At 43.5% G+C, this 25,355-nt stretch overlaps 1 protein-coding gene across 1 annotated transcript in view; it reads right to left on the bottom strand.

Moving 5' to 3' along the window:
* Positions 1 to 20,855: 20,855 nt before the first annotated feature.
* The window catches only part of LOC144791977 (uncharacterized), a 72,331-nt gene continuing 67,831 nt past the window's right edge, over positions 20,856 to 25,355 (bottom strand). Inside the window, exon 6 of the mRNA XM_078666839.1 lies at positions 20,856 to 20,993. Within this exon, the coding sequence (XP_078522965.1) occupies positions 20,988 to 20,993 (6 nt within the window). The 3' untranslated portion in view covers positions 20,856 to 20,987. The remainder of the gene's footprint in view (positions 20,994 to 25,355) is intronic.

The raw sequence follows: 25,355 nt of genomic DNA on the forward strand, positions 1-25,355 counted from the left end.
ACACGGGCACAGACAGGAAGCCAATGCAAAGATTTCAGGAGGGGAGTGGTATGGGAGGATTTTGGGAGTTTGAACACCAGGCGCGCCGCCTGGTTTTGGATCTGCTGCAAACGCCGAAGACTATATGCAGGGATACCTGCATATAGGGCGTTGCCATAATCCAGGCGGGATACGACCATGGCAAGAGTGATAAGTTTTAGGGCATCAAAAGAAAAAAAGCGGGACACCATGCGAATAGTGCGAAGTGCCAAAAAGGAGGAGGAGACCACAGAACTAACCTGGGGGTGAAGGGTGAGTTGGGAGTTGAGCTTGATGCCTAGAGTTTTAACTGAGGTAGAGGGAACAGGTGGGGCACCAAGGGAAGGGGGCCAAAAGATGGGGGACCAGGGACTGGATGAACCACTCGTCAACACCAGCTCAGTCTTGTCTGGGTTGAGTTTAAGATGGTTGTGGTTCATCCAGTCTCGGATGTGAATCATGATAGTTTGAAAGTTGGAGACAGAGTCGGGAGAAGAGGAAAGGTTGAACACAAGCTGGAGGTCGTCCGCATAATTAAATACGGAGACCTCCATTTGTTGCAGTGAAAAGATAAGAGGGGAGATGTAGAGATTGAATAAGAGGGGAGAAAGGGAGGATCCTTGGGGAACCCCGCACTGAACGTCACGGAAGTTCGCAGTGAAATCTCCCAGGCGAACTGCCTGGGTGCGGTCCCTCAGGAAGGAGGATAACCAGACCAACGCGGTACCCCCGATCCCCGCCGCCCTGACACGGGAAAGTAGGATGGAATGGTCCACCGTGTCAAAGGCGGCTGAGAGGTCGAGGAGAACCAGGGCCTGATGTTGGTTGGTATCCATTCCCTCCCTGAGGTTATCAAGGACCGAGAGCACTACGGACTCCGTGGAGTGTGCGGGGCGGAACCCGGCCTGGCGGGTGGCAAGAGCCCCGTTCTTCTCCACGAAAGAGCTCAGGGCGTGGGTGACGTGACGCTCGAGAACTTTCGCCAGGAACGGTAGAAGAGAGATGGGGCGGAAATTGGCTGGGATTGAGGGATCGGCACCAGGTTTTTTTAAAATAGGGACAATTACAGCAGATTTAAGTGAGTTGGGTACCACACCCTGGGATAAAGAACTGTTGAGAAGGTGGAGGGGGGGATCTGGGCAGCTAGAAAAGATATGACGGAGGATATGAGCCGGACAAGGATCTAGCGGGGAACCAGATTTAACAAGTGAGATTATGGCAGTTATCGATTCCTTAGTTAAAGGTGGGAGGGTGGTGAAATAGTCCTTGGGGGGAGGACACTGAGGGTCCACAAAGGTAAGGGAAGGAGAGGGAATGTTGGTTTTAATGGTTACGATTTTTTGAATAAAAAAGTCATTCAGGGAGTGACAGAGTTCCAGAGAAGGGGTGGGTTTGAGAGAGGTTCTATCCGAAAAAGCTAGATTTTTTTGCCAGTGCAAACAATAACAGAGACAGAGGGCAGCCCTGGCACGTACCCCGTCCCAACGGAAAGTCTCTTGAGATATGACCAATTGCCACCACATGCGCGAGCGGAAATGAGTACAATAATTTCACCCATGCGCTGAATTTGGGGCCAAAGTCCAGGTGTCCAAGAACCGTGAACAAGTAAGGCCATTCCACCATATCGAATGGCATCCGGGCATCGAGGGAGAGGATAACTACGGGCTCTTGGAGATATGACATACGCGCCACTACTGCCTGCACCCTCCTGAGATTGAGCGCGGTATTTCTATTTGGCATGAACCCGGGCTGATGCGGGTAAATCAGGGTTTCGAGGTGTGGGGTCAATAGGGTGGCGAGCAATTCGTGAGTATCTGGGCCTCGGCGTGGATCAGAGATATTGGGCAATATGAAGAACAATATTCCGGAGGTTTACCAGTTTTTGGCACAGCAATTATGGTAGCTATTCTTTGATCACAGGGCAGCTCCCCCTCCTCTAAGCTAGTTGTAAACATTATTAAGAGATGCGGGGCAGTCAGGACAGATGTACGTTTATAGAGCTCAATGGGGATGCCATTGGGTCCCACGGCTCTCTCCGACTGTAGGGAATGGATGGCAGTTAGCAGTTCATCAATTGAAATATCAGCCTCCAGAGAAAGAGCCGCTTCGTCGGACAGGGCAGGCATTTTAATATCTTTAATGTATGTTAGCGCCTCTTCTTTTGTCAAGTGTGAGGCAGAAGTGTATACATGTTCAAAATATCCAGCCATAGCATCTACTATGTCTTCTGGTGTGGTTACCACTTCCCCAGTCTGAGTATGGAGCTGTACTATCATTCTCTGTGCTCTCTCTTTCTTATCTAACCATGCCAAAAGCTTGCCCGCCCTGTCCCCTACTTCATATATTGTATGCCTTGTGGCTTGCATCCGCAGTTTAACCTGGTCACGCTGAAACTCTTTGAGTGTACTTTGCTTAATTCGAAGATTCTGTGCTGTATCTAGGGTGGGATTTTCTTCATGTCGGGCCTGAGATTCAGCCAGATCTGCCTCCAGGGCCTCTAACTCACTTTTCGCCTTACGTTTATAGCCAGTTATGGAGGCGATTGCCTGTTCCCTCACCACTGTTTTTTATGCTTCCCACAATGCAGTAGGGGATTGCACTGAGGACACATTTTCTTGGAAATAATGTTTCGTGACTGCAACTATATCTTTCCGGATCGCAGGGACTTGTAAATAACCTGGATGGATAGGGAAAACACGCTTCCTCTTCCCAACGTGCATCGTGTAGGCCAGGGAAATGGGTGAATGGTCTGAAATGCCACGCGGAAGAATCTCAACGTCTGTTAAATGGGGCAGGCTGTTGGCTGTTAGGAAAAAATAGTCTATACGAGAGAGGCTATTATGCACCCCTGAGTGAAAAGTAAAAGGGCTGCGCATTGGGATGTGTATACCTCCAAGCGTCCGTGAGACCCAAAGCGTCTATGAAATCCCTCTTATTGGAACCACCCGCTCCAAGTGTCCTACTGGGGTAGCGGTCCTGAGTTAAAATCGCCTCCCAAAATCAATTCCCCTTCGGGTAGGTTTAATAGGAACGTACTAAGCGCCGGGAAGGCCAAAGTCTGGAGGACTGGGGGAATGTAAGCTGACACAACATTAAAACGCTTCCCCTCCCATTGACATGATATAGCCACAAATCGTCCCTGATCATCAGTCCAGGTTTGGTGTACTATCAGTGGGAACCGCGTACGTACCAATATGCCCACCCCCGTGAGCCTGAAGAAAACTCTGAATGCACTACCATTTTGTATCCCCAGCGATCCATAGCTGTACACGCCGAACCCACCAGATGTGTTTCTTGTAATAATGCCACCGCTGGTGCGTTACTGCGTAAATATTGCAGCACCAACCCTCTTTTAATCCTATCCCCCAGACCATGCACATTCCATGTAAGCAACGTTAGGGGAGATACCGGGGACTTCTGAGCGTTATCAATACCCTCTCCAGAACCTGGGAACCCCGCTTCTACCGCCATAAGCTATGTTGTGGTACCAAGTGACTCCAATGATGCGCACCCCGAAAATGATAACCTGCATATTCTACATTAAGCATTGCCCTGAGCAAAAAAACAACTAAACAAAATACAATTGGAACAAACCACCCTACCCTTCCCCCCACCACCCTGCCTCCCTGCTTGACGGAATCAAAACTACCCGCCACCCCAACAAGCAGAGTGCTTAATACCCTTTCCCAGTTCTGCAACGAAGGGGGGAAAAGAAAACAGCCCCTGCCCCTCTTCGGGCAAATACATTGAAAAGTTCAGTAACCCAGAGCCCTTTAGTAGAGTCCGCAAACAGGACTAAGGAGGAGCAGTCTCTCAAAAAGTGTCCAAATACCCTCACTGCAGAGCATCCCCCCGGTATGTAACGTAAAGTACCTGAGAGCAGCAACATCGAACACTGCAACACAATCTGAGTCTTTAATTACCCATGACAGCGTTATCATTGAAGATACAGTCCTAAGGAGGCTAGAGCCAGATTGTCCGCATGGCCACCGGTTCAGACAGAGACGGACAGTTCGCCTCCTTCCAAAGATTAATGTTCATTCTTGCTCCATAACTTCCTGTTGTTCATTGCGCCTCGTGTCTCGATGCCCATCACGGCCTGATCTCGCTGTCTTTCGCCATCCTGCCAGCCACTCCTGTGCCTCCTCAGGCATAGAGAAAAACCAAGCTTTACCTTCTGCTTCCACTCTCAATTTGGCTGGAAACAGCATGGAGTATTTTAGTTCACGCTCCGGAAGAGCCTTCTTCACCTCGAGGAATCCTCTGCGCTGCTTCGTGACTGCCGCCGCGTAGTCCGGGAAGATCGTGATTGTGGTGTTGTCAATACGGATCGGAGGGGTCTGCTGAGCGGCCTGCAAGATTGCATCACGGTCCCTGAAATTGAATATGCACGCCAGGATCGGTCATGGGGGGGCCCCTGGTTTTGGCCTGCCGCCCGGGACCATTGAAAAGAAATTTTACAAACCTCTCGGCTGGAGGTGAGTTGTCACTAGGTCCTCCACAAAAAGATCCAGGGCCTGTCTCCCTGCCGTCTCTGGAACGCCAATAAGGCGGATGTTATTCCGTCTCGAGCGCCCCTCCTGATCTTTCGAGGCGGGCCAGCATGAGCTTATTGTCAGGCTCCAGCTGCCGCACCTGTTTCTTGAGGATGGAAGTGTCCGATGAGAGAGCTGCTGTCGTTGTTTCAACTTCGGACACCTTGGTAGACATTTTATTAAAATCAGCTCTGATTAGCTCTAGGTCAATTGCGAGGGTGCCGATTCTTGAATCAACTTTATTGAGGGTGGTCATAATGTCCTGCAAGGTGACCTACTGCAGAGCGCCACCAGTTGCCCCTGCTGCCGACGGGACTTCCTTGTCGTGCGCATCCCCCTGGGACTTAGTAAATGTATATTTGTCCAGCTTTACCTGGTTGGCCCCTTTTCCAGTTCTGTTGCTCATGGTACCGCCAGAGGGAAGGATTTCGCGTAAAGCAGGGTCCGTGAATGTCGCTGTGTGTCGATCAGAGCACTTTTACACCGCTGTTCAGTAGTATAGTCAGGCCCCTATGGTGTGGGGAGGGAGGGTGAAATCAGCACTGCCCGTAGAAACCTGGCACTCCCACAGCTTATGCCCCCACAGGTGGATTGGTAATGCCCAGGTCTGGAGCCGCAGAATCACAAAGCAGCACGTGCCCTCGAGACAGCTCAGTCTGATAAAGTCCCTTCCAGAGTGAAGCGGGGTAGCACAGCAGCCCCCAGGGGGCAGAGCGATATTGTAGCAGTGATGGCAGCCCACAGCCACTATTTGTTATAAAACAGCATGTGCGAGGTGACACTCCCGCAATGTGTAGCGTGGCGGAGGCATCCCCGGCAGTTCTAATGTGTAGCCTCTCCCCGGTGGGTATCAGTGCGAGAGCTCAAAATGGCTGCAGGGGGAATTCTGCAACCCCCGCCCCGGCCGCCAGATTATGCACGTTTATACAGCTTTGCGGGGACGTCTCCAGTCTTTTCCTCGTAGTAGCAGCAATTCAGCGCAGCCTCGTATAAAGATGGGCATCAGGCGTAGAAAAGGTTTGTGAAAAGTATATTTTTATTCATATACCACAAAACCCACAGGAACAGCTAGACCAACATCCCAACTCCTCCAGGACCAACCGTCTACTGCCCAACCACCAAACCCCCACAATTCTAAATGACATCAAACAATTCTAAGAATGACATAAGCATGTTCTACAGATGATCTCACAATATACAGATTGGCAATACAGAAAATCATGGAAATAAAAGAAATAGATGTGGCCTACTACCACATGTATCTTTTTACAAACGAAAGAACAAAAAAAATAAATTAAACATCCAAAACATAATCATCAAACTTCTTGGGAATTTTAGAAATCCTCTTGGGAATTTTAGAAATCCTTTTATGAGAGGAGGAATCCAATAGAGAGGAGGACCCTGAGAACTCCTGCATGTTAGGGACAGAAACAGAGACAGGAACAGAAGAAGTTCCTGGACCCTCTCCTGAAACAACAATTTCAGGAGAAACAGCAGCATCAGAGCCAGCATCATGGGCAGACCCATCGATAGATACATCTGCAGCACGAGACACCTTACTTTGCAAAAGATCATTCCACACACAACCACCATCCTCATCTACAGCAAAAAAACGTTCTTGCCCAGGTTTGAGAAGAATAACTGAACCCTTGCTCCACCAACCCTTCTCAGAAAGAAAAACAGCAGAATCAGTAACTTTCTCCACCTGAAACGGGTTGGAAAATTTAGAAGAACCTTTACTAGATAAAGAAGGTTTCACCACACGAACCCAGTCACCAACCTTAATAATCTTATCTTTAGACTTGAGAGAGGCATCATGATAGATTTTGCCAGCCAAACGCGACTCACAAATGTTCTGTTTGACCTCACCAATAATGCTACGCATATCGACATCAGCCCTGACACCCTTGACAAAGTTAGGTCTTAAAACAGATTTAGCATGTCTACCTCTCATCAGTAAATAAGGGGAAAACCCTGTAGAAGAATTAGGAGTAACATGGTAACTCCACAGTTTCTCTTTCAAAAATGATAGAACATCCAATTTGCTCTCTAGAGCAGCCTGAATGCCCTCTTTAACAAACCTATTGGCCCTTTCAACTTGACCATTGGCCCTGGGACAATACAAAGGAGTGGTTTCAGATTTTACACCAAACTTTTCCAAAAAATCTTTCATTTTCTTGGAAACAAATTGCACCCCATTATCAGACAAGATGAGATTGGGAGCTCCTTCCAAACTGAAAATAAAACTCAAAAAATCAATGACAGCATCAGTATTGGGATGTTCCACAAAAGTGAAATAAATCCACTTTGAAAAATTATCTATGACCACAATAGAAAACCTTTTCTCCCTACCTAAACACTCAAAGGGACCGGAAAAGTCAATAGAAATCTTATCCCAAGGACCCACAGCACCCTCTCTGAGGGATAATGGTTGAGTCGAAACTTTCCAATGTTTATCAGCTCTAATGCAAACAGAACAATCATCAATAACCTTCTCAATACCAGAATCCATGCCAGGCCACCAGTAAAAGTTCTTGAGGATCTTCTTGGTGCCAGAAATTCCGGGATGACCAGCATGAGCAAGCTTGATAAGCTTGTTTCTTAAATCTTCAGGCGGAATAAACAGATCTTGACGTAACAAAATATTACCCTCAATGCTCAACTCATCGGCAATCTGAGCAAAACTCCTCAACTTATCCTCCAAATTCCTAATGGGTGGCCAACCCTCACCAACAAATTTCTTGACTTTACTAAGCAGCACATCCCTGTCCATAGCTTCAAGCCAATCCTTCTCAGAAACACTAGATTCAAAGGAACTCACAGCATCAACTAGAGCAACAACACATTCATGCTGATCTAAAATGTCATTACTGTCTTCTTCAAAAGGAGGCAGTCTAGACAGACAATCAGCAGTAAAATTTTTACCACCAGGAATATGTTGTGTTTCGAAATTGTACTCCTGTAGTCTAGCAATCAGTCTGACTAGTCTGGATGACGCCTTACCACTCCTGACACCATCCATCATGAAAACAAGGGGTTTGTGATCGGTGACAAGGATAAAAGGCCTGCCCCACAAAAAACTCTTGAACTTTTCAACAGCCCAAACACAAGCTAAGGCCTCCTTTTCAATAGTACTATAGTGCTTCTCAGCACCACGAATAGCCCTTGAAATAAAAGAAATCACTCTTTCTCTACCATCCACCATTTGAGAAAACACAGCACCAAGGCCCACTGTGCTTGCATCCACAGTGACGAAAGATTTGCCCTGAGGATCAAAAGTCTTAAGACCAGGTGCTCTGGAAATGAGTTTTTTGACACTGGCAAAAGCCTCATCATGAACTTTGCTCCAAATAAATTGAACACCTTTTCTAAGTAGCTGTCTGAGAGGTTCTACCACTAGCGCATAACCTTTAACAAACCTAGAATAGTACTCTCCCAAACCTAAGAAAGAACGTAAGGTATCTTTGTCTTTGGGAGTGCTGATTTTATCCAAGGTATTGACTAAATCCTCTTTGGGAAAAATGCCATCAGCCGTGATACGATGTCCTAAGTAATTCAGCTCTTCAACCAAAAATTTGCACTTGTCTTTGCTGACAGTCATACCTTTAGAGCCAAGAATTCCAAGAACCTTATTAAGAATAACATTGTGCTGATCACCTGTTTCTGCAAAAATCAAAATATCATCCTGGAATGATTGAACACCAGAAATGCCATGAAATAAATTCTCAATAAGCTTTTGGAATACACTAGCGGCGGATGCCAAACCAAATGGCATCCTTAAAAATCTGTATAAACCAAAGGGTGTAGTAAAAGTAGTAAGATCCTTGGAAGAATCATCAAGGAGAACCTGATGATAGGCAGATTTGAGGTCTATAATAGAAAAAAATTTGGCACCATTCACAGCTGACAACATGTCCTGAATGCGGGGTAAAGGATGTGTGTCAACAATAATATTCTTATTGAGAGACCTCAAATCAACACACAGCCTCAAATCTTGGTTCTTTTTGAGTGCCAAAACAATAGCTGACACCCACTCAGAACTATCCGTTGACTCTATAATGCCTTCAGAACATAAGGTATCAAGGTGGACCTTCAATTTCTCACGCATGCCTAGCGGAACTATGCGTACCTTATGTTGAACAGGAACTGCATTTTTCTTTAACTTAATTTTATGCATGTAGCCTTTGACCTGGCCAACAACATTTTTAAAAACATTAGAATGTCTTTTGAGAATCATATCAAGACTATATTTGTCCATGTAGACATTGTTAACATCAAAATCTCTGAGTTGCAGAGGACGTTCAGAACCAGGACACAAAATTACACCTAGTCTGCCTAAATCAAACCACCCAACTATGTTCTTACCATCAATGGCAACGTAAATCTTAGTAAAAATTTTCCTGGATTCAAATTCTAGTGAACTTTCAAAGTAACCTAACATGGTAATATCAAAGTTGCCGAAAGCCTTGGGGTTGATGTCAGATTTATGGAGATTCACGTTTTTCCAATTCTCTTTGAAAAACACATCAGATAAAATGGTAATCGGTGAACCCGAATCAGCCATGGCTTGGAGCGAAACGTCACCAATTAACACAACACCCAAGGGTGCCTTAAACGGTAGATTGATGTTGTTCACAGAATACTCAAAAATATTGTCATAGATAGCTAACATCATATTCTGCAAATCCTCTTCAACAACATCAATATTACTAACCATTGAATTAGAAGATTTTGAAAAATTTTTGGGTGCATGGCAAACAGAAGAAAAATGGCCAGCTTTACCACAAGTAACACATTTCTTTTTGATAGCAGGACAGTTGGCATTATTGGCTAAATGTGTTTTGGAACCACACCTATAGCAAGAAAACTTATTATTAGAAACTTGTTTCAAACTCATCTTTCCTCTGTTGGGAAATTGCACAGTACAAACAGGTGAAATAGTTTTGGAACTTTCAGCAGATATGACTTTAGAGGACAAAATGGATCTCTCAACACCTTTGGCTAAATCAATAGCTTCACTAAGTGTCGGATTGCGACACGCCAAAAGTCTTTCCTGAACCTTTTTGGATTCGCATTCAAAAATTAACTGGTCTCTAATACAGTAATCAACAGTAGCACCATAGGCGCAATTAGCAGCTAGAACTCTTAAAGCAGCGACATACTCTTCAATAGTTTCATCAGGAAATTGCTTCCTTTTGTGAAAAGCATGTCTTTCAATAACGACATTAGGCTCATCTTGAAATTGTTTCTCCAATCTGGCTACGGCTTCTTTATAAGGGTTCCATCCTTCACCACCGCCAGTAGGTGGTGGAATGGGAATCAAGTTTTTAAAAATTTCAATGGCAGCAGAGCCCAAATAACTGAATAAGATGGCTTTAAGTCTTTCTGGAGAAAATTTAGAACCATCAATAGCTACAATGTAATTCTCAAAGCTTTCAAACCACTTCTTCCATTCCAATTTAGGCTTACCTGGAATTTGTAGGAAAATTGTGGGTTGATTACAGATTTGTGCATTAGCCATATTCTAAATGAATGGAGAAATGAAACAAAGTCAAAGGAGATATTGACAACGTTAATAGAATATGGTATAAATGCAAATGCGCAAATATGAAGTTGTAAAGCAATCAGGAGCCAAGTTCAAAATATCTGATAAGAAATCACCTTTCCAAACAGAGAATTAAATATGAGCTCACGTGAACAAGGAAATGTACCTCAAGAAGAAAAATAATGTTTTAAATGCAATCCAATTTAAAGTGTGCGCACCACTGAAAATGCGCTAAATATGTAACACAGATCTGCAATAATAGTAAAGATGAGGTGAACTATCCACGAAATGGTTAAAGTGTGCGCACCACTGAAAATGCGCTTGCAGTCATCAAGAGGATTGTAAAAGTGTGCGCATCACTGACAGGTAAAAATTTTTGTTTGCGCAAAACGGCTTGAAAAAATAATGAAAGGAGTAAGTGTGCGCGTCACTGATGTAGCGCTGTAATGAAGTATATATAAAGGAATCTCACCACAGTTCCAGTAAGCGTAGTGAAAAACACGCCGACACACAATACCGCTTTGAAGGTTGAAGCGACGAAGCGTGCTTGGTGAAATCACTGGAGCGGAGCGCTGACACGCACGAAAGTGATTGAAGATAAGATGGCCGCCCCACGTAGATGCGTGATGATGTCACTGGAGCGCAGTGTTGAAGCGCACAATGACGAAGAGCAGGCTTGGCAGAGCGCGCTGGAACTCTGAGGCACAGTTGAATTAACGGACAGATCAAAAGTGCCAGGAAGCTTAAAACAGGTACAATTACAGTAAAAATACCTTGTTTGTAGTAGAATTTTCGCCCGAAGGCTAGAATAAATTAAGAAAAATTGAGGAGAAGTCTTTGGGCTTGATCTCTGGATCGTGAAGAAAACGAAGTCCAGAAATTTCAATTAGCCGGCATGTTCAGTGGGTCTTGTTAAAGTTTCCCTCGTCGCCAATATAAAGATGGGCATCAGGCGTAGAAAAGGTTTGTGAAAAGTATATTTTTATTCATATACCACAAAACCCACAGGAACAGCTAGACCAACATCCCAACTCCTCCAGGACCAACCGTCTACTGCCCAACCACCAAACCCCCACAATTCTAAATGACATCAAACAATTCTAAGAATGACATAAGCATGTTCTACAGATGATCTCACAATATACAGATTGGCAATACAGAAAATCATGGAAATAAAAGAAATAGATGTGGCCTACTACCACACCTCGGAGACGGAAGGGGGGGAAGCGCTCCGCCCGCACCTCCGCTCCACTCCGATCCGCTCCCCAGGCCACTCAACCCAGATACTTCTGGGACTGTGGGTCCGAGCTGCCTTGTCCCTGTAGGCCGGCGGATGCCGCTCACCGTCTCAGCTGCAGGGGGGTCCCGTTGTGCCCCGGAGTTGATCGCGGACGCTGTCCGCCACTCTCAGCCCCTCTTCCTTCATGTTTCTGGGCAAAGTGGATTGCGGCTTACATCACGGATAGATAGGGCCCGTTACTGGAGCTCGGAGCCTCTCTAGGCTGCGGCCATATTCCTTGGCTGCTAGCCACACCCCCTCGGAAACCAATTTTGATTATCCCCAAACAAGAGCAGACATATTCAAATTCATCAGGAAGTTTAAGCTACAAAAGTTCCTTCATCAAAAAGCAAAATCAAATCCGTACAGTCAACTGATTTACCATCTTCTGATGGGGTGAACCCATTATTAGCTTCAGATGTCAGTCGACTCCGGGATCTACAAGAACTGGAATATAATAACCCTGAACAAAATGAGGAGGGTTTTAGCAGAACACTCCATTCACACCAGTGCTATGCCACAAACAGGATTCAAACCCAAATCAACATTTGTACCGGTAATTCCAAAAGACTCAATCGATGCATTTCACGATGTAGTTACAGCTGAAATTAAAAACTTGAATTTTATAACCCAGAGGGCAGTAAAAAATCGATCTACCCGTCAACATAAATACCATCAGTTGAATGAAAAAATACGAGAAAATGATTCCATCGTAGTACGAAATGCAGACAAAGGAGGCAATGTGGTTATTTGGCCACTTAAGCAATATCTGGATGAAGCCAACCGACAACTATTGGATCGAAACTGCTACAGAATAAGTAACTGTCAAGTCACTACGGCAGTTCAAAATGACTTACATTCGAAACTTCTAGCTTGGAGAAGTGCTGGGCTTACCAATCAGGATGAACTGAGGTTTCTAAACAATTACTTTCTCATTACGCCTATCATGTATCTGATACCGAAGGTACATAAGGATATTGCTTGCCCACCTGGAAGACCTATTATTTTGGCCAAACATAGCCTTTTAGAAAATGCCTCAGTGACTCATTCCTTCAGGAGCATGTAAGGACTCTGCCATCATACGTGCAAGATACCAATGATTTTTTAAAACAAATCCAGGATTTTGAATGGCAAAAAGATTACCTCTTAATAGCATTAGATGTTTCTAATTCGTATACATCCATTCAACACGATAATGGCATAAGGGCGTTAGAGTATTATCTGGGGACTAGATCACACAGATATTATGCACATAACAATATGCTCATAGAGCTGACAAGATTTTGTTTAGAAAACAACTACTTCATGTTTAATCAACAAGTATACCATCAGGTGAGAGGCGTAGCTATGGGGGCTAGTTTTTCCCCTAGCGACGCCTGTCTGTATATGGGATGGTGGGAGAGAATGATTTTCACAAATCTAGATGCAGAGGATGACCCCCTGGCCCCAGTCAAAACAGTACGCAACCTGGTTGCCTAGCTTATGAAAATCTTCAAATGTTGTCACAGGCTAACAAAATGATCAGTGTGTGCTTTGCCTTGCTAAAAGCTCTCCACCAGATTCTTCCTCTTCAACCTAATGAGGCTTGACCCCTGGTGGTGAGGATAATAATTCTGTGTAGGCTAGACTATTGCAACTCCCTGTATCTGGGAGCTCCACAATACATCTTGCAGGGGTTGCAAAGAGTCCAGTCTATAGCTGCAAAGCTGGCACTTAACAGACAACGTAGCTCATCTACCAGAATGGCTCTGAGAGATCTCCACTGGCTGCCCCTTGGGGATAGAGTTAGCTTCAAATCTCTATGCTTTGTATACAGAGCAGTGCATAGTACTGGCCCTCTATCCATGCAAGAGAGATTTACCTGGTACAGGCCTACCAGACACCTTCGCTCTTCCAGTGCAAATCTGGTAATACCTACCAGATTTAAGAAATCTCGGATGGGAGGCAGTGATTTTGGCACAGTTGCATCACGCCTCTGGAATGAGCTACCTCAGAGCATCAGACAAGCTAGCTCTTTGCTATGCTTTAGAAAGAGCCTGAAGATCTGGCTATTTCCTAGGAATGAGAGCAATGCCCCCCACTAACAATCAGGTCCGTCTCTGTTGATTCCATCTGTCTAGGTTACAGCACCAGGAAACCGTAGGGTGACAGGTCACGCTAAATAAGAACGAAATACAATACAATACTATGGCACGGAATGTAGTTAAATGGGTCCGGTACATTGACGTCCTTTTTGTTGTCTGGCAGGGGGATACAAGAAGTGCAGAGTTCATAATCAGACTAAACAACAATTATATGAATTTACACTTTACCTACACTATAAGTAGCAGTTCCATCACTTTTTTGGATGTAGAAGTCTATGTTGTAAATGGGAGGTTAGAAACCAAGTTACAACAAAATTCCACGGCCGGAAACACGATACTCCATTCATCTAGCTTCCACCTAAAACATACTATCTGCAGCATCCCCTACGGGGAAATGTTAAGAAGTCGCAGAATCTGCAGTAGGGAGGAAGACCTAATATCAGCACAAGAAGAGTGTAAAAATAGATTTTTAGAAAGGGGTTACTCTCCACACATCATTGATGAAGCTATCAAAAGAACTAGGGCCGTAGCTCGCAAAGATCTGCTAGCAAAACAATCACAAAGCAAGAATAGAGTTTCGAGAAATGTAGGTCCCAGCACTAACAATCCAAGACTAATCCTCACGTACAATAGACAAAAGGATAGGCTGTACAAGATCTTTAAGAGCAATTGGCAGTTAGTGCTAGGTGACCCAATTCTAGGGGAGACGTTACCACAGACCCCTACTATAACATACAGGAGGGCACCTAGCACTAGTGACTTAATTGTAAATAGCAGTCCAGAGGCAAAAACAGGTTCAAGTTGGCAAGCAGCATGCAAGGGCTTTATCAGATGTACATCTTGCAGAGCTTGTAAATATGGAATCAATAGAACCACTTTCTGTTCTCCTTTTACAAACAAGCCTGTCGTTATTGATAAATTCCTATCATGCAAGACAGAATACGCGGTCTATGTGCTGGAGTGCTCCTGTGGGCTGCAGTATGTGGGGAGCACCAAGCTGCTAGTCCACAAGAAAGTGCTCAAGCACCTTAGGGCAATCTCCTATTACGATGCGACTTGCCCCATGGCAAGCCACTTTAAAGAGGTCCATAACAACGACTTAGATAAATTAAGATGCTTTGTAGTGCATGCTGTTTTGCAACCCAGAAGGGGAGGAAATAGGGAGGCTACACTGATGCGCCTGGAGATTAAATACATACTGGTCCTTGACAGTAAAAACCCTAATAGTCTGAACACAACAGAGGATTTGCATACTTGGTTGTGATCTGAATTAAAACCATGATCCATCTTTCCAAATGTGTTTAACTTTTACGTATTAGACACATTAAGTAGAAGTATCGACATACTAATCTCACGAAGGCCCCTGTGAACACAACTGTATAGGAAGAAATATATTAGTGTAGGGAATATCTTACACTGTTTTTATATATGAATATAAAATTCTATAAAAATCTTTATGTGACACTTTAACTCTCCAAGAGACAGCTTGTTTTTGTCTCTTTCGGTTTTTCCTATTCTTCATTGGGCTACTGAGGCTGTTCCGGCCGGCCGGCTTCAGTATACCCACAATGTGCCTCTTTGCACATTTACACCTTTTTATTATGCAGTTTAAAGGAATGTATGACATAATATCGACAGACAGAATATCTACATACAAAAATATCGACACAAAAATATCGAAATTATATCTACATAATGGTAAGTACAAAAATATCGAAAAAATAATATCGTTGTACAAAAATATCGAAATTAAAAATATCGTTTTTTTAAATGTATTAATAATAATTTAAAATTAATTTAAAAATACATATAATTTTACAAATATTAACGCATGTTTTTAAAACGCAGATACTTTTACAACGCATACCATTACAACGTAAGTATTGGTAAGTATATAATAATTTTTTTATGTAAATTAATTCAAATTAATATAATATAATTTAATTTAATTTAATTAATTTAATTAAAATTAAATTTTACCACTGTACCTCTGTACCCCAAAAACCCAAAACTGACCCTGAACCCTAAAAATACCCCTTTACCAAAAAACTAAAAACTGACCCTGAACCCTAAAAATACCCCTTTACCCAAAAACTAAAAACTGACCCTGAACCCTAAAAATACCCCTTTACCCAAACATCAAAAACTGACCCTGAACCCTAAAAATACCCCTTTACCCAAAAACTAAAAACTGACCCTGAACCCTAAAAATACCCCTGTACCCAAAAACTAAAAACTGACCCTGAACCCTGAAAATACCCCTTTACCCAAAAACTAAAAACTGACCCTGAACCCTGAAAATACCCCTTTACCCAAAAACTAAAAACTGACCCTGAACCCTAAAAATACCCCTTTACCCAAAAACTAAAAACTGACCCTGAACCCTAAAAATACCCCTTGACCCAAAAACCCAAAACTATAACATTTTAAATATAATTATATACTTACCAATACTTACGTTGTAATGGTATGCGTTGTAAAGGTATCTGCGTTGTAAAAACATGCGTTGTAAATGCATGCGTTGTAATAGTTTTTGCGTTGTAAAAGTTTCGTTGTAATGGTAGTGCGTTGTAAAAGTTGCGTTGTAATGGTTGTTTCCCTATAAACACACAACCCACTACACATAAATAAATGAAATCATTTAATCACTTAATAATTATTAATTACCAATTAATTATTAATTAACAATATCAAAAATTAATAAATTAAAAATATTAACACATTAACTCTAATTAATTTAATTTACTACTTAATATTATTTCATTACAAATTAATTATTAATTAACAATAACACTAAATTAAATATATTAGCAGAATAAATCTAATTAATGTAATTAACTAATTAACATTAATTACCAATTAATTATTAATTAACAATAACAATAAATTAAATATATTACCACATTAAATCTAATTAATGTAATTAACTAATTAGTTTCAATTAATTACAAATTAATTATTAATTAAAAAATATTTAAAAATATATATTAATTATTTAATTATTATTAAATTACTTCCCACCCTATTCCCCTATAAACCCACAACCCGCTCTAATACTAAAACGCAAAATGTTAACATAATTACTAATTTTCAAACATACATTTCTAAACATATTTAGCAAACATATAAACAACATAATAAAATACATAACACTAAACAACAAAATTTCGATATTACTAACATACATACCTTAATCTCGATATTCTGTCTGTCGATATTATGGCACATCGATATACTATACCATCGATATTAAAACATCGATATTATTGTATATCGATATTTTAATTTCGATATTTTGTCTGACTACCGTTTAAAGAGTATTCAGGCAATTGATGATAGACAACTGCACAAAAAAGGTCACAACACTATCGTACATTATTCCACACACATCGGATAGAGGGGAATCAGCAAAATATTTAGCCTTAGCAGCTTAACGGTTATCCACTCGTGCCTGGTGGCGGATGTTATTTAGTTCATGAACTGGTTTATATGGTTTTTATCTATGTGGTATTATATTCAGGTGTATTTATACATGTAATTAGCGTATTTTGCACATAGTATAATAAGAAACATGTTATATGATTTATACTGTTTTAAACATGTTTGTAGACCTATACCCTGTTACTGTATTGCACATTTTGCACATGATATGCACTGATAGAATATTAGGGAACATGGTATTTAAAACCGGAAGTATTGCATATTTTGCACTTTCAATATGAAATTTGCAGAGGGTCAGTACATACATGTGGTGACAGACAGTATATTTGTAAATGAGAATTGCAGCAAATATCATGTGGGTCTATATTATAGCTATAATTCATGCAGCTTATCAGGTCCAAGCAGCCAGGAAACAGAATGGATTACGGTATTGATACCATAAGTATTGCGTATTTTGCACAGTTGCGTTTTTTGCACAGGTGACCAGAAATTTTGCACAGTGCGAATATAACTTATTGTAAATATGCAGAAATGTAAAAAGGCAGTCAGCATTATTGCCATATATTGTACCTGTATTAATACTGTTATTGACGCGTCCTTTGCACAGGTGGATTACAAGTTGTAACTGCATTTTAGGCTTTTTATTAATTGCTGCTAGGAAGACATACAGTTAGTCTGTTTTCCGTATCTATCAAGCACGGGGCACTTTAAATTGTAACAGGAAATGGTGGCATGTCATGTGATCAAGGCCTCTAGGCGCTGAAACGCGTCATGGTGGCAATGCACGAATAAAGAAGAAAAAATTACTTGCACAAATTAAAGTGGAGTTCGTATTTGCTTTGTGCGCTACCTGCACTTGGATTGTTGTTGTTTTGTATATATAAATATATATGTAATCATCAAAGGTTCGCCCACACATGAAGACGCACTCAGGAACAGGCAAATTCAGCTGTCTCCAGCAGAATCCCTTAATCAGGTAAAAAGCAGCATTTTTTTTTGGTTTTCAAAACTTTATTCGTGAATGTATATTCATCGCATATGTATACAGTATTAGGTAACAACCATGCAATACATCACGCTTTTTAATTTACTCCCAGTCCGCAAATGGAGGCCAGAATCTCAGTAACTAGGACATTTCCATACAGAATTATGCACAATATCAGAGTCCTCTGTTGTTGTCAGGACATGTCCCCCCATACCCAACCTCACCCTCCCCAACTATCCCTCCCCACCCATCCTACCCAGGTGTCTAAAGTCTCCTAACTGTTCAGCCTTAGCTCCCCGCGGTAAAAAGCAGCATTAATACCCAAATAGTTTTCTTGCCCTACACGTTTCTGAGCCTTTGCTCCTTGGTCACGGGTAGTGCTTGCAAATTGGCAGAAAAAACTAGAGAAATGCAAGTCACATTATTAATCGCTTATATTGCCCTCTGGTGGGCCTCTCTGGTGAGCTAAAGAATAATAGCATTCTGGGACTTGCAGTAATCTCACTTTAACTTTTACCCTCCGGTGGGTTCTGCCACAGAAACATTTAATAAATGCAATTTCCCTAGCCCTTCAGCGAGCCAACAGATATAAAGACGGTTTGTATTTACACCATTTCCTGTTCTTCCGCGATTTCAAAGAGTCTAAAATCAGCAGCCCACATTCCATTTCCGTAGCGGTGCAGTTTTCCCAGACTGGACCAGCCAGAATACATCATCAATGCATGTCAGCAGCTCCCCATGTGAAAAGCAATGCCAGCTCCCGCAGGAGGCGGGAAGCCGGCAGGGACCGTAGGGACATTGGGGCTCCCTCCACTGTCCCCAACTAAGTGTCCATGACCCGGGGGATGGGGTCTCGGGGCCAGAAGTGGCCCTGGAGTGGGGCCATGCAGCCCCCTCCCCCATAATAAAATAATATATATATGTTTGTTGTTTTTAATGCAAAGGCCGTCCCCGGGGGATGGGGTCCCCGGGGCCATAAATGTCCTGAGGAAGGGGCCACGCAGCCCCCTCCAACTAAATAATTTAAAAAAATACACTGACCATGCCCCGGGGGATGGGGTAACTGGGGCTGAATATGGCCTTGGGTGGGGCGCCACACGGCCTCCTTCCATTTAAAAAAAAGATAGGGGTCAGGTCCTGGGGGATGTGGTCCCCAGGGCCCATAAAATAGGTAAGAAAGTGGGGCCACACAGCCCCCTTCTTAAAGTTTTTTAAAAAAAGACGATGGTGCCGGAGACCCTGCCCCCTCCCAGCAACACTCTGCAAACGAGCCCTGTGGAGCGTTTTAAGTTCGTGAATCAATTCCCCTTCAATACTGGGGGTCCCTGAGGGCCAACTATCCCACCAAGTACTTCCAGTAAGCGCCACAGAGCTGCATTGCAGAGTGGTGGTCCAGCGCAGGCCCCTTTTTACACCTCTCTGCAACGCAGCTCTGTGGCGCTTACTGGAGGTACCTGGTGAGCTAGTTGGACTTTATCCTCCAACTTAAAACGCGCCACGGGGTGCGTTTGCACAGTGGTGAAGGGAGGGGGCTGGGCCTGAGGTGACATGTGTGCAAACATGCAGTGTAGTACATTTTAAGTTGGTGGATTAAGTCCCCTTGAATCCTGAGGGTTCCTGGGGTCCAACGAGCCCACCAGGTACCTCCAGTAAGCGCCACAGGCCTGCATTGCAGAGAGGTGATCCAGGCAAAGCCCCTATTTACACTTCTTTGCAACACAGCTCTGTGGCGCTTACTGGAGGTACCTGTTGGGCTAGTTGGACCCCAGGGACCCTCAGTATTCAAGGGGACTTAATCCCCCAACTGAAAATGTGCCACGGGGTGTGTTTACACAGTGGTGATGGGAGGGGGCGGGGCCTGAGGTGACGTGTGCAAACACACCCTGTGGCGCGTTTCTAAGTTGGGGAATTAATTCCCCTTCAATCCTGAGGGGCCCTGGGTGCCAACTAGCCCACCAGGTACCTCCAGTAAGCACCACAGGTCTGCGTTGCAGAGAGGTGGCCCAGGACATGCCCCTTTTTACACCTCTCTAAGACGCAGCTCAGTGGCACTTACTGGAGGTACCTAGATGGCTAGTTGGACCCCAGGGACCCTCAGGATTCAATGGGATTTAATCCCCCAACTTACAACGCACCATGGGCGTGTTTGCAGAGTAATGTAGAGAAAGGGGGCATGGCCTTTGTCTACCTCTCACCAATCCCACTGTGTGGGGCTCACTGGAGGTAAAAGGTAGGCTAGTTGGCCCCTAAAGGACCCCAAGCAGTGAAGGGGACTTCAATCCCCATCCAAGAGCGTGCCAGGGAGTGCATTTGTAGAGTGGTGGGCAAAGTGGTCATGGCCTGGTATGAGTACTTAACAATGCTGCTGTGTGGGACTGACTGGAGGTAATAGTTTGGGAAGTTAGCCCCAAAGGATATCCTTGGGGGCCAACTACCCCTCTTGTTACCTACAGTAAGTCCCACACAGTGGGTTTGCTAAGACGTCTTCGGAGGCCATGGCCCCCTTTCTCTACCACTCTGTAAACGTGCCTCGTGGCAGACTACGGGATGGAGGATGAAGTCCATTTTAGTCCTGAGGGAGTTTGGGGGCCAAGAATCCCTCCTGGTACCTCCTGTAAGTCCTACGCAGCAGAATTCCTGAGCTTTGGTTGGACGACCAGCACCCTTTCTCCACCACTCTGCAAACACGACTACTAGTTAAAGTAGCATATTTCTGCTCCTCTGACTTAGAGGTAATTTTAATCCCTCTGCCCTATTATGTACTAGGGGCTACCAGAGGAGGTCATGCTAATCACAGGGGTACCCCAACGAATAGTGTTTCCTAGTGTATATAGGTGTTTTCACTGTATTTTAAGTGTCTTTTAGCATAGCACTGGCTCTAGGCCTGGTTAGTCAGAGTCAGTTACCACCAGTACCCGTCAGAAAAAGTTGTGGACACAGGATGATTTTGCAAAAAGGCCTCGTTCTGCTCCTCTGTTTGTTCTTTCTGCACATGTCTTGCTTCTTCCTGCACTTTTCTTCGTCTTTGTGGACTTCTGTTGCTTCTTTCTGCATTTCTTTTGCTTCTTTCTGTGCGTTTTTTCTTCTTTCTTCACATGTCCTACCTCTGTAGTCATAGAAACCAGCATTTAAAAACATTTGAAATTCACTTAAAAAACATTTGTTTCAGGCATGTTACAGTTAGAAATTAGCATTTAAAAAACCTTTGAAGTTCACTGAAAAAACCATAGGTTTTAGGCACGGTATAGTTAGAAATTAGCATTTAAAAACCTTAGAAATTCACTGAAAAAACCATAGGTTTCAGAGGTGTTATAGTTAGTTGTCATCAGTGATGTTATGAGTGATGTCACTGACCATGTCATGAGTGATGTAATATGTGACGTCATCAGCAGTGCATTGCGGGGGCACGAGTTATAGTTAGCTGAACTAACTATAACGGTGGAATTTCTATGGTTTTGTACGAGTGAAATGTCCAACTAACTATAAGGCCCCTGAAACCTATGGTTTTTTCAGTGATATAGATATAGATAGATATATAGATATATATTTATGCTTGCTCTGGATGATGAGAATGGAGCCACATGATGCAAAGATGATAAGGTTCATTGTTTTTTACATTACACTTCACATGATTTGCCCAAACTCGCATAATTTTGGTCAGGTGCCACATCCTCCATTATAACCCTGGTCTTCACACTCCAAATCCAGTAACTTAGTCATGAGAGAACATATATACCCCTGTATGAAGGGAGCAGCCAAATGAGTGGGTAATTAAGCAAAGGTCACTATATGTGGGTATATGAATGGTTGCATCTCTATTAATCTTGATTGATCAGTGACACTGCAAGCCCCTGGAAGCTTGTGCGAAAAGTGGGCAGCAGCCACTTATTGCGCCAGTTGGTCTCAACCAATTAAGCAGTGATAAGTGTGCCCAGGTGAATCTTGCATATGTTGTACAAATGTAGCTGTCTTCAGAACACTGTTCCATTTGGTAGTCATCACATTTGGAGCAAATGAGCTTGAATGCAAGAGTATTTAACAGTAGTCTGATATTCTCATTCTCTTACTTATTTCCCCATTGCTACAAGTGTCTGGGGTGACCATTCAAGTTGGGAGGCCAGTGTGTAGGACAGACAAGAGGAGCAGACACGACCAAAAGTGGCACACAACGGCAAGGTGTCTAGTTTTGGCAGTTTTGTCTGAGTTGCAGAATCGAGAGAGTCAAATACAGTGGGAGTGCACCAGTTTCTCCTTGAGAGTACCTGCTTCTGAATGTGCTTACTCTCCTTATAACTGTCGTCCTCACCACGTACTGCAAGTAGAAAGTGAGTGTACCTCTTGGGGACGGAGTGTGCACTTACCGTGATTGTGGCCTCTCACAATGCGGTTCTTGGGAACTAGTAATGGACATAATTTTGCCCTGCGAACTCAGCAGTTTAAAGCCTTGGATTTAGGTAGGACTCCTACATGGACTCTGCATTCTTATCAATTCAGCTATGGCAAAGCTGAGAGAGAGTCAAGAATCTGCTCATTGTGCTAGAGGAGACTGGTGTATTGCATGACTATTCTGACTGACACTTCTAACCGCAGATTCCTCACCTTTAGAATCCTCCCAGGTGCCAGGCAGGATCCGAAACTTTCCAGCAATGCTCCTGCTTGATACTTGTTGGCGCCAAGTGGCTCTGTGGTGACTGCATACCATCCCATAAGTGATGGAGTAGAGTCACATATAAGGCCCACATGCATCAAAGCATAAACCAGTCGCAAACGGGCAGATTCTCAGAATCTGCCCCTTTGCGACCGGTATTTTTGCATTTGGAATGCATCATCCCAAATGCAAAAATCACAATTTAAGAAATCTCTAAATTGCGATTACTTAAATTGCGATTGCATTTAAGGAATCTCAAATTGAGATTCCTTAAATGCAATGCATTAACATAAAAAAAATAGCGATTTCGCTAATAGGGGTCTCAAATTACCATGAACTTGAACTTCATGGTAATTTGCAAAAACTTTGAAAAATGCACTTTTGTGCATTTTTCAAAGTTTCATGTTGCGCACACACATGCCCTTAGGGCATGTGTGTGTGCAACATATGTGTACAGATCAATTTCAGGGGTGCAACAGGGTGTCGTTTTGCGAATACCTACTGGTATTCGCAAATTGCTCATGCAAACTCCGATTTATTCCTATGGGCCTGGAGGACCATAGGAATGAATGGGACGGCATTCCTTAATTGCGACTCACAATTTGCGAGTCACAATTAAGGAATGTGTAGGAATCGCTATTTTTATAGCGATTCCTACATGCATAGGCTTTTGCGATTCCTTAATTGCGATTCCTTAATAATCGCAATTAAGGAATTGCAAAAGTCTACGTTGATGCATGTGCCAGTAAGTGCCATCGTTGTGTGCTAATGTCATTTCCTTTCTTTCTGTGCCCTTTGGAGTGAATCACAAGGTCGGCTCCCAACTTATTGATCTCCTAACAACTTAAAATCACCAGCAGTACAGAAAGTGTAGATTCGCTTCCAGTGGATTAATTTACCACCACTACCATCCCTCCCAACCTGTGCAGCAGCAGCGGACCCAGCTCTTTCGAGGCAGAGTTTATGGCAGAAGCTAAGGCCATTCGTACCTGCTATGGCAGCAATCCTCCAACTCCTCTTTTCCTGCTGCAGCAGATGCCAATACCCTGTAGTTTGCTCTCATAAGCACATACATGTACAGCTGATATGAGGCACGAAACAGCATTTCCTCCCTGGCTGGAGATCCTTCACATTGGGCATATGTGCTTTGCCGATATTTCAAAGGTTCTACTCCCTGCCTTTGATTTTTTACCCACCCCATCTTCCACCCAAGCCAGAACGATTTTGGTAGAATCATTCCACACTCTCAATGCAGGAAGTCAACCTTCTTTTTTCCAGGGGTGCCTTGGAGCAGGTGCCAGAAAGAGGAGTGCTACTCATACTATTTCCTCATTCAGAAGACAGATAGAGGCAGTAGGCCTATATTAGACCATTAGCCATTGAATCTTTCTGAGAAAAAAAAATTAAACCAAGTATTTCTGCTGTGGACCCAGAAGACTGGATGGTGTGCCTAGATTTGCAGGACACATATTTAAATACAAATTTCCTGCAGTTCAGCAGGTGTTGTGTTTGGTTTACAGTGGGATCAGAACAGTACATGATGACGGTGGTGGCTGTTTATCTTTGGAGCCCGGGAATACCGGTGTTCCTATACTTCAACAACTGGCTGCTGAAAGTTGGGCTCACCAGACAGTCTTAGATTACCTCTGGATAATGACTGAATTCTGACATCTTTGGGGTTTACTATCAATCAGTCACTGTCCCACTTGAGTCCCATACAGGAGATTCCCTTCATTGTGACAATCCTCCACCACCACTGAATTGCTGGCGGTTGGTTCCCACACCTAGACTCCCTAGACACAACTCTTAGAGGAACAGTGTCTACTTTTTGTTCGCAATCCTGGACACAGTGGCATTCAAGATTTTTCCACCACTGCAGCAGGTCCTGGACTTTCTGAATATGATCCAGATAGTTTGTTATCAGCCCTGGGTCTCAGTGAGGATGGCTCTAAGCCTTCGTGGTCGCCTGATCTCACGCACGCCCTCATTCCTAATGTCACATGGCATATGCAGTCCCTGCAGTGGAATTCCCGATCCCAGTGGGTTCAGCTACAGGGCTGTCTCACAGAAGACAGCTCCGGATCTGCAATGCTGGATGATGAGTGCCAAACTGACCTGCAGCAGGTCAGTCTCCCTTTCCCACCCAGAGTTCATGGTTGTGACAGATGAATCACTGGGGGTGACCTGTGAAAGGTGGAAATCAGATGCCTTTGGTCTTCAGCCATATATCACTCTTGTGGAGCTTTGGGCAATGCCTCAGGGCCTAGAATCCTTCCTGCTATCTATATCAGGGAGGTTGGTGCAGGTCCTCATGGACAACATGACTGCCCTGTAATACTGCAACAAGCTGGGTGGAGTGGGGCCTGGATCCTATGTCAGGAGGACCTGTGTCTCTGAAGGTGGTTGAATCAGCAGAACATCTTTCTGGTTATCAGTCACCTAGCGGCTGTCTCTGAATGCCAGAGTCAACAAGCTGAGCAGAGATAGCCTGGCATCTCTATTTCTAGATGGTGCAGGACATCTTCATCCAATATGGTGTGGCATAGCTAGTTCTTTTCGCCACTGTTGAGTATGAACAGTATCAGAAGTTTGCATGTTGGAGTTTTCTCCAATTTAAACAACAGTGGTCCCTTTGGGGGGAATTTTACAGGATGAATAAATATAGACTCAATCGTAGCTATGTTGTTTGGACATACCCAGCCGGGCAGAGGTCTAATATTTACTTAAGGTTAGATATAGGAAATGTTACACAACAATTCACAAAGTGGGGCACAAGTCTGCACCCTACTCAACACATGTGCAACAAACAATCATTTGACA

The sequence above is a fragment of the Lissotriton helveticus genome, chromosome 11 (assembly GCF_964261635.1).
Source record: "Lissotriton helveticus chromosome 11, aLisHel1.1, whole genome shotgun sequence".
NCBI lineage: Eukaryota > Metazoa > Chordata > Amphibia > Caudata > Salamandridae > Lissotriton > Lissotriton helveticus.